Source organism: Convolutriloba macropyga, chromosome 7, assembly GCF_964194025.1.
Source record: "Convolutriloba macropyga chromosome 7, txConMacr16.3, whole genome shotgun sequence".
Taxonomy (NCBI): domain Eukaryota; kingdom Metazoa; phylum Xenacoelomorpha; order Acoela; family Convolutidae; genus Convolutriloba; species Convolutriloba macropyga.
The window spans coordinates 37,791,744-37,807,757 of record NC_134474.1 but is presented as its reverse complement, the minus strand read 5'-3'; the positions used below and the strand labels follow the sequence as shown (position 1 = coordinate 37,807,757).

The 16,014-nt window shown below is 34.0% G+C and overlaps 1 protein-coding gene across 1 annotated transcript; it reads right to left on the bottom strand.

The window, feature by feature from the left end:
* Positions 1-7,428: 7,428 nt before the first annotated feature.
* LOC142342257 (leucyl-cystinyl aminopeptidase-like) lies at positions 7,429-10,604 on the bottom strand. The gene has a single exon (XM_075393531.1). It carries the CDS (start codon positions 10,541-10,543, stop codon positions 8,327-8,329), a length of 2,217 nt encoding a protein of 738 aa, XP_075249646.1. The 5' UTR covers positions 10,544-10,604; the 3' UTR covers positions 7,429-8,326.
* Positions 10,605-16,014: the final 5,410 nt, after the last annotated feature.

Below are 16,014 nucleotides of genomic sequence, written 5' to 3'. Positions count from 1 at the left end.
AATAACAAGTGAATCTTGTTAAAATTGTGAAGATACTGAATCGTTAAGTAAAATGGGCGGCATGAACAAAATTGCATCCTTTCTAGATGTAGTTAACATATCATTAGGTGACCAACATACAGTCACGATTATATCAAACCTCAGTAAGCTGAGGCCAATTAATTGTTACACAATTTCCTAATATACCACAAGATGCATGGCGTGCCGATATATCCGATGACAAAAAATCAAACTCACAACAAACAATTTTTAAAAATTCGAGCAACTTTCGGTCTACCTTTCATTTTTGTTGACATAAAGAAGAAGTAATCATTGACGGAGCTCAGTCAGATATAATTCAAGTTAACAATTACCACTTGATGATCATTTTTCCACAGAAAACTTTCTTTTATCAAATTACACTCATGTTGTTAACAATTATTCAATTTCCCGATCTCTGCGATTTTTGCATTTTCTGTGTAAAAGCCAGTTGAAAACACACAAATTCAAGCTCTTTGTTCTACAGCAAACTAAAAATATTTAAAAAGGTTTTTGACAATTAAAAATCGATAAAGTGACTATTTGTAATTCTATTTCACTACTAGCAATTGGTACAGATATTTAATCAGTTGTTTTGTTAAAATTTTTAATGAAAACAATTAAATCACATTTTGCGTTGAAATTATTTCTATAGTAATTAGTCATTACAAACTAGCATCATTAACATATAGTATACTGTTTGCATAGTTTTCCTAGAGGTTTTTCACAGCATCTACATCAATTTTGCTCAATTTTTGTGACAATTTGTTTTCTCTTTTTTCGCCAAAAACTGTCTGTTTGTGCAGACCCTGCTTCAAATTCTCAGATTCAGATCTTTACACTTGGATTGAGCTCCGGTCTATATACCGGGCCTTCCAGTACCTCCCTCTTCCGTTAGCCGAAAATGCCAACAATCTTTGATCTATGCAAGGGAACATTATCTCAATCTTATAAAAGCTGAGGCTTTGAATATGCAATGTTCTTCTAACTACCGCGGAGAAGTCGAGTAAACTGGAAATTTTCCAAAATTCTTCCAGTTTTTAACTATTTTTAAACAAAATTGTATTAATTTTATCATCTTGGGATTCTTTTACATAGAATCATTTAAGAAAAACAGATTTTCAAATGAGATAATTATGCGGCATACAGTTTTCCTCTGTGTTATTTTTGCATGGTTTGTATTTCTTGAAATAAACATTTCAAAAAATTTACAAGGACTGAAACTCACAAAAAATTGCCGAAATGCAAATTTGATTAGCAAACGCCACCAAAATCTCACTACAGCCCGACTCTCGAAACTGGAGTCAAATGCGATGAATCCCAGTCTGGATTAAACGCTGCACTGGAGAAACCAACTGCAGAACATCATAGTGTAAAAGAATTGGAGTAAACTGGAGTCGACTGGTCCAAAGAGCATAAAAAATATTAATTATTTGAACAAAAAAATTGAAGTCATTACACATCATCGAGCTTTCTTTTCATTATTAAAGAAACATCGCTGTTGCTTTAAATAATAGCAGACTCAACCACTGGGTTGACCTTCTTAAACCAAATCAAATCCCTATAGAACAGTTGCTGGGCACTAGGATGTGTTTAGTTGACTATATATCCCGTCAATCATTCCAAAAGTTGAAAAAAAATTGCCTACCACGAAGAATTATAAAAATGGAACTGACATCTAAGACGATAATGTCTCTCAATATAAATTCTCACACAACTTCATCAGGTTTGCACTCATTTTCTTTGGCGTAAAACACCCCCACAGCTATTGATACCTACAATTACACACAATCAATACCAGTCGTTCTTTCGCACAACAGGTAGCTACGTTTCTTTCACCTCAAAGTCATTCTAAAATAAACGTTCACACCAAAGTAATTGTGCACTAGCACTCACTAGGCGAGATAATTCCACAATTTCCAGTAATTTTGCACAACTTGAAAGATATTTCAAACAAATTTCTTAAATTCAACAGACAGTTACACACAGTTAATACCAATGAACTGGAAATACTGATCAAATCACTTGAATGTACCCAATGCACATCGATAGGTCAGAACGTTAAACTTTTTATTTTGCTAACCACTCCAAACGACATAAGATATGTAGTGACCCAAATCAAGAAATTCAAATTGACTTTAGCGGAACAATCATATGCTATTGACATCATTGGTTCTTTTACTGTGAGCGTGCTGGATTTACATCCTAATTTCATACAAGTTAAGCGTCTTTTAATAGTCTGTATCAGTATTTCTACTAATCCAATAGCTCGGTGGTCATTTGGAGGTGCGGTTATTATGTTGATATTATTATATTTGCAAACAAACTGAACTTTATATCCTATCAGAGATTGGGCTTGATCTAAACAAAAACTTTGTGTTATTCCATGACTTTGATCATTATCATCCAAATATTTGAAACTTATCTTCCAAAAAACTTACAACGTTGGGACCGTTGGTTTTTGTCGAATAACTCTACTGTTGGATATTTTGAGAAATCATCTATGCATTACAGAAATTGTATATCTCGATCTTTTCCATCCGTAATCGAACCTTCAAAGTCTATTTGTATTTCTTAATTAAGTTCAAAATAATTCTCATGTGTTTTCAAATATGATGCAAAAATTATGGTCGAGTTTTTTAAGACACTGAGAGTCTGATTTAGTAATTTAGATGTTGCTCCTTAGGTCCTCTACTAACAATAATTATATCAACTAAGACGCAATTTGGGTTTTTTAATTAAATTAGATGATAATCAATTACGTTTTGGCTTGCTGACGGCATGTCAGTGAGGCCGTAGAAACCATTAATGAAACGATATGTATCTGTACATTCGCTATCCATTATGTTAAAATTGCAATGGCGAGACGTTTACGGGTTTAATTTCAATCGACTGAAAGCGTTCTTCAAATCCAGTGTTGTAAAGTATGCAGTCTCACTTGATGCGTTTGCATTACATTTTCGTTGGATAGTGTCTATCAAGTTTTCAATATTAGGCGTCTGATACTTGTTATTTTTTGAATAGTTTTTTTGAGTATTTTAGAATCTAAAGCAAATTGTATAATTTTATCTCGTTTAACAGTAAGGACCATAGGAGATATGAAGTTTTCATCAGAACAACTATGAAGTTATATGATGTGTGTTCTTCTCATTTAATTTGTTTATTTAAGTGTTTGAAGCTTATTGATAGAAGATTAATTGGCACTTGTCGCCTTTTCTTTTAAGTTGGATTTAACTTCTTGTAAAATTTTGGTTTGACAGTGTGTTTGCGAGGCTTACCAATCCGGGAAATGAGAGCAGGAAAATCAAGTGCTACTTGTTGCTCAATTGGGCATTGATTTCGATTAGCATTTCAAATTAGTTTTGATTGGTTTAAAGATAGCCCTAGCTGAAACCGTCTTCTGCGACTGTGGTTTTAACACCTTTAGCTGTCCTGTTGTTGCATTTTACTGTAGTGTTGATGACACCAACTGTCTTGATTATATCATTTGGGAACGTTTTTAAATCGTGCATTCACGACAGCTTTAACCAATAGCTGTTGTTGTTGTTCAAAACCACTGCAATTGATAGACTTTAATAGATATTCGGGCAGACGCTTCCACTAATGTTTTTGTCTCAATGTTGCCGAATTGTACCTGTACATTGAGTGGTTCTTCTTCTTTGAATTTGTAGTCGTAAATGATTACTGCTACGCAGTTGTCTTCGTGTTTATCGTAGTCAGAGTCGTAGTTTGCGTCATACAGATTTTAATTTTTGCATGGTTTCAATTTGATTGACTTGTTCATCTACCACTGGTGACGTTCCTACTGTGCCGATATGTCCCAATGGTGCCGATATGTCCAATGACAAAAAACAAACTCATTGCAAACAGTTTGTAAAAATTCAAGCAGCTTTCTGTCTGCCTTTATTTTTTGTTGACATAGAAAAAAAACAGTTCTTGAAGGAGTTCAGTCAACTATCGTATATATGTTGTTCAAGTTAACAATTACCATTCGATGATCATTTTTCCACAGTAACTTTTTTTTGATCAAATTACACTCAATGCTGAAAACAATTATTCAATTTCCCGATCTATGGGATTTTTGCATTTTCTTCTGTGTAACAGCGAGTTGAAAACACATATATTCAACAGCTGTCAAGCTGTTTAATTTGTAGCCAACTAAAAAATATTTATAAAATTTTTGAGATTTTGTAATTCTCTTTCGCTACTATATATTGGTACAGATATTTAATTCCTTGCTTTTCAAAAGTGTTAATGAAAACAATTAAATCACATTTTGCGTTGAAGTTTATTTTGTAGTAATTAGTCATTACAAAATAGCATCTTTAACGTATAGTAGACTGTTTGCATAAATTTCGTATAGGTTTTTCACAGCATCTACATCAATTTTGATCAGTTTTTGTGACATTTTTTCTTCTCAATTTTCACTAAAAACTGTCTATTTGTGCAGACCCTGCTTGAAATTATCAGATTCAGATCTTTACACTTGGATTGAGCTCCAGTCTAAATACCGGGCTTTCCAGTACATCCCTCTACTAATTTCGGAAATCGCCAACAATCTTTGATCTATGCAAGTTAGCCTTATCTCAATCTTATAAAAGCACAGGCTTTGAATATGCAATGTTCCTCTAGCTACCGCAGAATAGTCGAGTAAACTGGAAATATTCTGAAGTTCTTTCTTGCAGTTTTCTGAAGATGCATCAAACTTGGAACCCGAATTCTTTCGTTTTTTTTTGTTTTTTTTATAGAGATAGGGATATTTTGAAACGAAAAAACAATGGATTTTAACCGCAATCCTCCTAACAATGATTTTTGATGCCTCCTAACAAATCAGACTTACTGAGCAAAAGTCAAGCTCAAAATGTACAATTCGGCTGCTTTATTTAATTTTTGAAACGAGAGTCTCTTTTTTTAACTTTTCTTAAACAAAATTGTATTAAATTTATCATCTTGGGATTCTTTTACATAGAGTCAGTTGAGAAAAACATAGATTTTTAAATGAGATAATTACACGGCATACAGTTTTCCTCTGTGTTATTTTTACATGGTTTGTTTTTTTTTCGAAATAAACATTTCAATAAATTTAAAAGGACTGAAACTCACAAAAAACTGCCGAAAGGCAAATTTGAGTAGCAAACGCGACCAAAAACTCACTACAGCCCGACTCTCAAAACTGGAGTCAAATGCGATGAATCCCAGTCTGGATTAAACGCTGCACTGGAGCAACCAACTGCAGAACTTTATAGTGTAAAAGAATTGGTGTAAACTGGAGTCGACTGGTCCAGAGACCGTAAAAAATATTAATTAAATGAACAAAAAATTGAAGTCATTAAACATCATCGAGCTTTCTTTTCATTATTAAAGGTACATCAATGTTGCTTTAAATAAAAGCAGCCTCAACCACTGGGTTGATTATTTTATACCAAATCAATTCCCTGCAGAACATTTGCTGGGCACTAGGATTGGATTAGTTGACTATATATCCCGTCAGTCATTCCAAAATCTGAAACAAAATTCTGCCTACGATGAAGAATTTACAGTTTCAAAATGGAACTAACATCCCATACGATAGATGCTTGAATTACTACATTTATTGCTTGATTTGCTCGGCCGATTGCTATTATTGAATGTCAATGGAACAATGTACTGAAATTCAAAAGAATGAAATTAGAGTAAATGCAGATATTGATCAGCAAATTGATCCTCAACTTAAATAAAAAAGAACTGCGCAAAATTGAAATTGCGGCAAAGATCTGGAAACTAAATTTCTGATCAGACAATGAGTCAGATAAACTAATTAAGATGAATAATCAGTAAATGAAATGATTTGAAACTCAAGAAATGAATTCTAACGATATTACAAAATGTCAAAAAGAACAAATTTAAGATTTTAAACAATTATGATGGTTAGTAATAACAAATCGTTGAACAGAAATTTGTTGCATTAATTAGAATTAGAGTCTGAGGCAATATCAACTTCATTGATTCTCAAGAAGGGTTCTTCATAGTTTGGAGAGACGAAGTATTCAACTAGGTATGCTGGGACTGGCGAGCAAGATCCAATTTGGATGTTTGTTTTTTGATCAACGGTGTTTTGGCGAGACATTTCTTGAAATGTTGAAATTATATAATTGCTCGCTTTTTAATTTTTATGATTTTTCGTTGCTTTTGTCTAAGAGGAGATCGCTTTTGACATAATTGGAGGAAACCTTTTCGTCGAATTGAGTGCTTTGTCTGATTCAGTGATGGATGGTGATTGTGCTGTTGTTAGCTCACACTTTGTTGTTTTCTATTTTTTGTCGCAAAATCGGTTGTATTGGTGAATTAAGTCTGCGCTGTTCGTGTTGTTCAATGCGATTCGTTGCTAGTTTTGTTGCCTGATTTCTATCTTTACCTCAAAATTTTGTTCTGTTTCTGGTTCAACTGTATTGCGGAGCAATTCAAGTTAAATGTCTGGACTAAAAAATTTGTTACAAATAGTTCTCGGATTATGTCCTCCTCAAGATTTTCGAAACCTCAGCTCTTTCAAATTAATGTAGAATTGTTCAAATAATTCACGTTGCTTTTGTTTTCGGGAGAAAACAAATCGGTCAAAATTGATGTTGCGAGGTCGAGGGAAAGCTATTTCTAACTTTTCTAGTATTTGAGGGTTGACAGGTCGTAGGTGATATCACGAAATTTTTGTGTTAGAATTTTTCGTCCCTCTGTGCCTACACTGAGATATAGAAGAAACTCGCGTTTTTGATGGCACAAGGTAAAAGGACGTTCTCCACAAATGATTCCTAGCTCTTTGACTTTTTGGCATTTCATCTCGCATTGCATTTTTAACTCACTTTTTCTTTTTGCTTATCTTTTTCTGTCTGTTCGCTTACATCTGTTCGTTTGCATCTTCGATTGATGCTTCATATTTTTGGTCGGTTGGGATCTTTACTTTCGATGTCTTGGGTTCAAGAAGTGAATCCAAAGTGATTTTTTCTCGTGCTAAGATTGCTAGTTTTACTTGAACCAGCCAATTCTCCCATTGCATAGTTGGTTCCTCTGTTGCTCGCACCCAGAACTGTTCAATTAACAAAAATGTTCCGCGAGACTCGCGGTTTGCTGCCTGCGCCATGTCGTGCAGATTAACAATCTCTATTGGATTGTGTTTTCTCTCCTCAATATCCACTATTGTTTTGCACTTTTGTTTGGGTGATTTGTTGATATTAGCTCTGCAAAAACAAGGCACTATTTATTTCTATTGATTCATTTAACGAGAAACTAATTTTGAGTATGACCTTTTATTGCTTGATTTGCTCGGCAGATTGCTATTATTGAACGAGAGTCAACGGAGCAATGTACTGGAATTCAAAAGAAAATTAGAGTAAATACAGATTTTGATCCGCATTTTGATCACCAACTTAAGTAAAAACAGAAATGAACAAACTAATATTGCGGTAAAGATCAGGAAACAAAATTTATGATCAGACAATGAGTCAGATAAACAATCTAGGTTGAATAATCAATAAGTAAAATGATTTAGAACGCTAGAACGCAGGAAATGAAATTTAATAATATTACAAAATGTTCAAAAGCGATTAATTAAGATTTTAAACAATTTTGATGATTAGCGCCAAAAATCAATGAACTTCAAGATTGCATGTACTAATATATGACAATTGGACTGAATTATAGCCTAGGACAGTGAGATTAGGTTAAAATGGTTAAACTGATTAGGTTAATAAATTACGTACATCCAATATCTATCATAAATGATACTGCAACTTTTCAACAAATTAAAAATATTTGAGTCATAGAAATTTTTCTCACTCATTTTTGCAGTGTAAAAGTTTTGATAAATTGTGTAAACCTATACTGAGACACATATCCAGTTCGTAACTACAAACTAATACAGTACGGAGCACCTGTAAATCTAATTTTATCTCGAATCTGATCATTGTAAAATTAAAATTAGCCTTCGTCTGAGAAGCTCAAAAACTAACATAAATCAGTCTTTGAATTAGTGATGATTTAGAATCGGATTTATTTGTGCCCCAAATACATATACACAGTTGTAGTTATACAAGCGCGTGTTTATTAGAGCACACACAAAACCAAATTTAAAACCTCATTAAGCGGGGGGGGGGGGGGCTATAATTGGAAAGACTATTTGATTATTTGACAACTGAAATATTTCAAATTCAAAACATAGATTAACACCAGACTTCCATTAAAAACTGTTACAAAAATTGAAATACGTCTGTGCTTTAGAATAGCATTTGAAATATGTGGAACAGCTCATATGAAGTGAAAATAGTCGAGTTTCTCGAAATCAGTCTTGAAGTTGGTTTAAGAGGAAAAGTTTGAAACTTTCACCGTGGTGTTGGTACCATTTTTCACACTTTTGTGTCGATTTTTGTAATTCTTGATCGCCACCACATAACACAGTCTCAGGGCGCCACATACAAGAATAGGTCAATAAATCTGTTTCATTCTGAGGCAAGTTAGAAAACAGTTTTGAGTTCAAACAATTCGAGTAAAATTCAAGCTCGCGTTCTAGAAAAAATTTGTCATAAATGTTGTCGAGAGTTTCTAATATCTCCGATTGTTCTTGAAGCAATTTGTACAGCCAGTTGAGGTCAATTATTTCGCTGCTTGAAAGCATTATCATGTCAAAAATGAAGGCAGTGTAATAACTCGGTAACTTGTTTTCGGTTCCGTTGAATTCTTCATAAACCCAGTCAAAAAACTCTCCATACACATCCTCGTTGTACTGTACAATGTACTTTATTGGATCATACGCATTGGCGAAGAAAAGTTTATTCTCATGAGCATCGAACTCGATAGCATATTTTGAATTATTTTGATATATTCGTTCAAATTTTTGAAGAATTTTATTTTCTGAATCGCGGAGAATTACAGCAAATTCTGGCTCAAATGTGCGATCGAGATCTGGACATTCTGTAACATTTAACAGGTCGATTGAGCAGAAATAGTTATACGAAAACTCAATAGTGTCCTTATCAAGAATGGAAATCTTCAGAATTGGAATATCATCGGCAAGAAGCCAAAATCTCATAAAATCCGTTGCATTTAAGTCTGACAATGGACATTTTGTCAGTTCATCCATCACAAATTTCGACGAAAGAGATTGGTACGTAAATTTTTGAAATATGGTTCCTAAACAGGGCAGTAACGTGTCGTTCATTGCAGTGTTGAGCATTGACGTAACCATAGACCCCAACGAGTAGTTTTCACTGTGCTGAATAGTGCTATTTCTATCATGAATTGCCAAATCTGACTCAACGTATCGAACTATTTTGAAACTTACGTGCTTGCTTAGCGGATTAGACCAATCAGCGTTTGAGTCTAATCGTCCATCTGAAATGAGTTCTCGAGCTATCTCTTTTTCGACATATGTCGTTATGCCTTCGTTCAGCCATACATTAGACCACCAATCGCAAGTTAGGACACCCCCAGTCCATTGGTGCACTAGTTCGTGAATGACAGTCGAAATCACATAATAAGAATCGTCGTACGTCACAAGTTGTCGATTGATTGTTATGAGGCCAGTGTTTTCCATACCTCCAAAAGCATGGTCCACGAAAACTATATCTAATTTTGAGGACATAGACCAATTAAACTTGAACTGATCCTCAATTCTTGACAAACTGTAGTTGATGGCGTGCAGTACGGCAGAACTATGATTGTATTTTTCCCAATCGTCTAAATCACTGCTAGGAATTATTATTCGAATAGGCATAGATCGATGTTTAAAATTGAGGGCTTCAGTGTATTCTGACATATTTAACACAGCAAATGCTACTAAATACGAAGGAATTGGTTTTGTTTCACCAAATCTAAAGATTCCATTCACGGCTTCCTCGGGCGATGAAAGTTGACCTTCGTTACTAAAAGCAGAATAATCTGAGCCCAATTCATTGATGTCGAGGTCCAGTGAAAACACTGTCCTGAATTTGGGTTCATCGAAGCAGGGGAAGACAGTTCTGGCCAATGAAGCCTCAAATTGAGTAGCAATTCCATTTGTTCGGTTCTGTTCGTTGATTAGCCAATAAGCAGCTTTCAGCTCTCTCTTGCTGTTTTTTGTCCCAGGGCCGTTAATCTGACTTTCGAAACAAATTTCCAGTGTATATTTGCAAACATTTGTGGTGAAATTGAAAGGAAGCTCAACTGAAAGTTGCTCAGTTTTGCGGTCAATCTTGAAGTCTAAATTGTTATAAGTTACGTTTCCGTAGGTCGCCATAATCTGAGTAAAAGTGAGATTGAGTGCATTTAATGTGACAGATTTGATGCTCGTGTTGTCCCTTTTTTCAATAACAATGCTCGTGTTTCCTATAAATTTTCTGCCTTCGGAAGAATATTTCAGGCTTATATGCTGACTAATGGGTTCGAAATCATCTGGTAAGCGGTAAAAGTCTGACAGTTGTTGATCCCCGAATGGCTGTGTACCTTTGGGGTCAAAAAATTCCCACGATTCACTTCCGTGAAAAGACAGTAGAAAAAGAATAACACGAATTGCGTTGTTCATCTCTGTGGCAACGAAAGAGCAGATTAAAACCCAGTCGAACCGAACTCTCTATTCCCAAATAATGACAAAGTAGTATATTACTGTAAAGTATGATACCAACGGTTGATTTATAAAGCAAATATATAATTGTGCGATAAGACATAAAGATTGTGAGAAGAGATTTACATTTGTCAACAATAGTCTTCACTTGGGCAACATTCATGCTTTAATAACCCTAAACTTTACTGACCTCTTCTGCAGAAAATTGGCAAATTTGATACTTATAGCAAGCAACTTTTTCCTTATCTAATTTAGTTTTTGCTAATCTCTGCATAGCAAGAACTCAACAGCTTATGTTTGAGCAAATAACAGGATTAAATGATATTAAGACTTTATTCGAATAAATATGATAAGAAGGTCTAAAACGTTCATTTTTAAATAAATGGGTTGGTTCTATCGCTTTTTAGACCAAGTTAACTGGAAAATGGAACAAAAGCAAACTGACATGCAGGTTTATCTTGGTAAATCTGACTGTCTAATTGTAGCTGTGATTTTTCAAGCAATTTGAGTGAAAAAAATTAAGTAAGAAATGACGCCAAAATATCGGTGAAATTGAATAAATTTTGGATATTTTGAAATTAAACGATTTACGTTTACAGTAAAGACATGGGGGTGAAGTGACAGCAATATGGTTCAACAATTCATTGCCTTAAACACGGTCTGGACGTTGCATTTAGAATCATTAGAATCATTTAGAACTATAATACATCTATTCTATTCAAAGTGCTGTAACTTCAGATTATGACGCGCTAACTAGATTAATAAGTCTGGATGTTTTCACTTATGAGACCGGATATTTCAATTCATTGTCTGATCAAATCTTTCTTATGGTTTGATTAGCTCAAAAATTCACCAGATAGATGACAGAAATGCGGCTCACTGTCTGATTAGTGCTGCCTCATTATCATATTAATATTGCGAAAGAGTAAAACTTCATCAATTCAATTCACAATAATTCTTGTGAAATAAAATATTGGCTGTTAAAAACATTAATAAGTTATGCTGTCGTCCTTGTCAATATGTTATTTCATAAAATGGTTCTCTGATCAAAAATTTTCTCCCTTGCGCATTTGAGTCCGAAGCCTGAATTAAAGAGAATGCGATTTGAAAACAAACAGATCAATAAGCAGTCAATTGTCCCATTTTGTGCTTTTAAAAAAGTTACTTGAAAAATTCCTCGGCAGAAAATTATTCTTCTACCCCTAAATGTATACAATGCAGAAACAAATCATACATACAGAAGTCAGAAAAACTTCTGTTAAAAGAGGAAAACTTTCAAATCGGTTTCGGAACCCAAAATCTCATGATAATAACGGAAAGTATGAAGAACAGTGCAATTTAGTTACAAGTAAAAAGACAAAAACGGCAGTGAAAAAAAGCGGCTTGGGAAACCGCTACCTTATTCGCAAGTTCTTCAAACTGTTAAAAACCACTCGCAAGACAGCGAGGTTAACAGACATTTTTTTGGAGGACAATAATGGGCATTTCAGCATTATTTCTAAACGGTAAGTATTATAATAGTAAAAATTCCTCCCTTATCAGAGCAGTTCACTGAAATCTTTTTCGTTCTTTCTGCTCATTAAAATATCCTCGAAGAAGGAACTGCTTTAAAGACGTTTAAAATGGTTTAAAATTGAGTTCAATATTAGAAAAATTTTATATCGTTAAGAAATTCATAGAGAAATTCAAATATTTATTTTTGATAACAATACCATACTACTGAGGCTGTTTTCTTTCTTTCTTTCTTTCTTTCTTTCTTTCTTTCTTTCTTTCTTTCTTTCTTTTATCGTTCTTTCTTTCTTTCTTTCTTTCTCTCTCTCTCTCTCTCTCTCCCTCTCTTCTCGCTAATGTTTCTCGCTCTCTCTCTCTCTCTCTCTCTCTCGCTTTTCCGCTTTTCTCTCTCTCTCTCTATCCCCCTCTCTCTCCTTCTGGTAATCCCACGAATCTAAACAAACATTAAAAATATAACATCACAGTCAAATTTAAAACAAAAAAGCACTGTGTCGAAAAAAATCATATGACACAGTCAACCGACGCATCAAAAGTTTGCAACAATGGCTTCCTGTGAAATTATTGTTTTCTAAAAAATGTTTTATCTAAAAGATACTTAAGTGACAAATGAAACTTAGAACTGTTAACAACTTTCCATCATTTAGTTGCTGAAAAAGTTTTTTGAGGCGCTTGAATGCAGGAATCTAGAATACGCTATCGTCACAAAAGTTTGCGATAAAAATGGTGAAAAATCGCGAAAAAACATCATCACACTAATTTTCCTGAGTTTAGTCATAGTTCACTCAGTTAAGCCAACAGAAGCTCTTTATTAACCTATTTCCGCGAGTTCTTTTAATAAATATAAGAAAGTGAATTGAAAAATGGCAAAAACGCAATTTAATTTATGAAATAACTTATGATATGTCCACAGAGCATTTAAAAAACGAGCGTTTCAATAGCAAAAGCTCCAGAAATCTGCATTTAAAAATAAAAGGGCTTTTTTCTTTCTTGGTTTGCGCTCTCTTGGTTTGAGTGTCCTTTCTTCGGAGTACATTTGATATGGTAAATTGAACTTTAAGATAAAAAAGAATGGTTTAAATATTATTATAAGGTTCGAAAGAATCAAATCAAACCCTTGCATTGTCGAAATGTCTCGCAAAAAAAATTCCTCGAATTTTCAATGATTCGGATAATCTATTTATCTAAAAAAATTTCCATTTAATATTTTTATATAATTTGATCAAAGTTTTTCTTACGAGAATGAACTCTGAGACCTCGAAAAAAGAAACTTATATAGAGACTACAAGCTTTAATCAAGAAAAAATTTAATTTTCTCTTTTTTCTATTCTGCTTGATTACAGATTTGCCTTTTAATCCCGTAGCTTTAAGCTTTACAAAATAGATGTTAGTAAAAAGTGAGACGCTACATTTGATTATCTCAGCTTAACATTGCGTTTACAATTTATGTAGGTCATGCGTAACTAAATATGGCACAACTCTAACTAATTAACGTGCTCAAGTCAAGGTGTGTGTTACTGGTCACACCCACCCACACAAAATCAACCATGACCAGACTTTAGCTCATTTTACACAACTACCCGCCAGTTTTTACTTTGTTTTTAGACAAACATAGCATGACTCTAATCTGCAATGATTAGTCTCTATCTCGTTCGTTTTACTTGATCGTTTTCTATTATATTTTGATGTACAAAATGTATTTTCAATGTCACCTAAATTATTTTTGAAAAAAAAATGTTTATGATCACAGTCAACTAGAAAAAACCGGTTAACGATGTCAAAAAAACGAAAACACTACTTTGATTGCATTGAATTATTACGATGTTCAAATCAAGTCGCTTCGCTAGGATTCATTTATGGATGAAAAGAGAAAACATATTGTCTTAAAGTTAAATTATGGGAACAAAAATCTTTGAAAATCTATAAGCTGCATTGCTGATCTCTTTATTTTAAAAATAGCAACCACCTCAAAATTATTTATGGATTACAATAAATTATATATATTTCCTTTGGTTTTTTGAGGATTGTGATCATAAGCATCAATTTTGGATCACTTTTTTTGGAAAAACAATTTCATTATGTTGCAAATTGTACAAAAAACATTAATTGCTTAAACAAATCCAGATTTTCTGTGCCCATATTAATAACGCAGCAGAGAATGCAAAAAAACTTGTTAACTAATTTATCGCCTGTTCAACTTAACTTAACTTCAATTGAAGTTCAACATAACAGAAACCTGAAAAGACTGTAGAGAAATTTAAATCTTCATGCTCTTCAAAGTTTCCAAATAATAAACAAGCAAGATGAGTGAATTTAACTTGAGTGCCTCACAGCTATAAACGAAATATTGGAAAAATTCAAATTCGACTCAAAAGTCACCGCAAACAACACCAGCAAACGAATATCAGCGTTTAAGAAAAAGCAAACCATCAAATTATAAAGTCTCTGGATTAAACCATAGCATCTGAGCAAAATGAAGAGAATGACTGGAGGAAACCTAAATCTGGTCATTATTATGCTCAATGTGAACAATCTTCAGCAATCTCCTTAGGCTCCTTCTATCTCCTTTCACCCCGATTTATTTAAACACCTATAAATTAACGCCGCATATAATCATCCCTCAGTCATTTAACCCCGCAGTTTATTCACCCCGATATCGATTCAACACAAAAATCATTTCTCTAATTCGACGTCAAAAAGAACAATTAGCAAATCTAATGTTCAAAGGACTTAAGTAACACAAAACTGCTGACCGTCAAGAGTGCGGCATTGAACAGCTTGCGTTTGTTTGAAATCAAAGAATAATACGAGAAATGCTTTCTTAGCGCAATGGTTTTGATCGAAAAAAACACTTGACACTTGACAAATCTTACATCTTTTATCCTGCACTTCGATTTGAATCAATAAAGTTCAAAAAGTGTCCTAGTCTAGAACACGTAAGAACCGATAGTTTTCAAACCTGTGAGCGAAATCTAAAACCTGTTTTCTGAGCAGGCATAAATGAGAAACTCAAAACAAAATTTAACCGTAAGTTTAACGAAACTGTCAATGATTTCCAGATTGCTATTTTTGCTAACAGCTATGCTGTGCAAGTTTCATATCTAAATGTTGCAAAACTGTGCTTCCAATCATGGCTCCCCTCATAGGGTTAACGTCCGGGATCGAGTCTCCTAATGACACACGAGATGAGGCTTCGACTTAACTCCTTAAGGACGCAAGGAGGACGCACCATAATTATGATGGGTTTCAAGTTTACTTTAACACGAAAACACATAACTAAATTCAAACAAATTTCGAGTACAAAACTAATGAAAACTGGCAGTAGCTCTAAAAAAACGAATATCAGTTTCATCCCGGTAAATCTTCATCAAGTTCTGCATCTTTCCTTTCAAACTTTCATACTTTTTCTTCTTTAGGTATTTTTGTCCTGATGAGGCGTTCAGAAAGTTTAAATTTTGCACCGCAGCTTCTTTTTGCAAATTAGCCAAAACTGTCCAAATTCCCAAATGGGATCCGCTGAACAAGGCTTTTATCCCTTAATGCCAGCCCTCAACAACATTAGTTGTTCCTGCAATTCTCTCTAAGGCTGCGTCTCTTTGATTCCATGTTTGTGGAGGCAATATAGGAGGACAGTTCAATAGTGGACACTTGGTATATTTTGATTGGAAATATAAAACAGCTCGTCTATTTTTTCAATAACGAAGCTATCTAAGTGTGTGTTGATCAGCCACATTAGTTATTTCCTCGGAAATCAGTTCAAAAGAATTTTTCTAATTCCTCAATTTTTGCGACAGCTAGAGCAGGGATCATTTTAAGTGCCAGGACCACCTCATGTTTTTCTGACACCAGATTTTTCAAACCAAGTTCTCCAATTGTCCTAAAAATTCTGCAACACAATTGTTCTTGAGAATAAGATCAACAAA

What these genes read in the sequence shown, in the direction of transcription:
- LOC142342257 (XM_075393531.1), bottom strand. Translation starts at nt 10,543, where the DNA reads ATGAACAACGCAATTCGTGTTATTCTTTTTCTACTGTCTTTTCACGGA.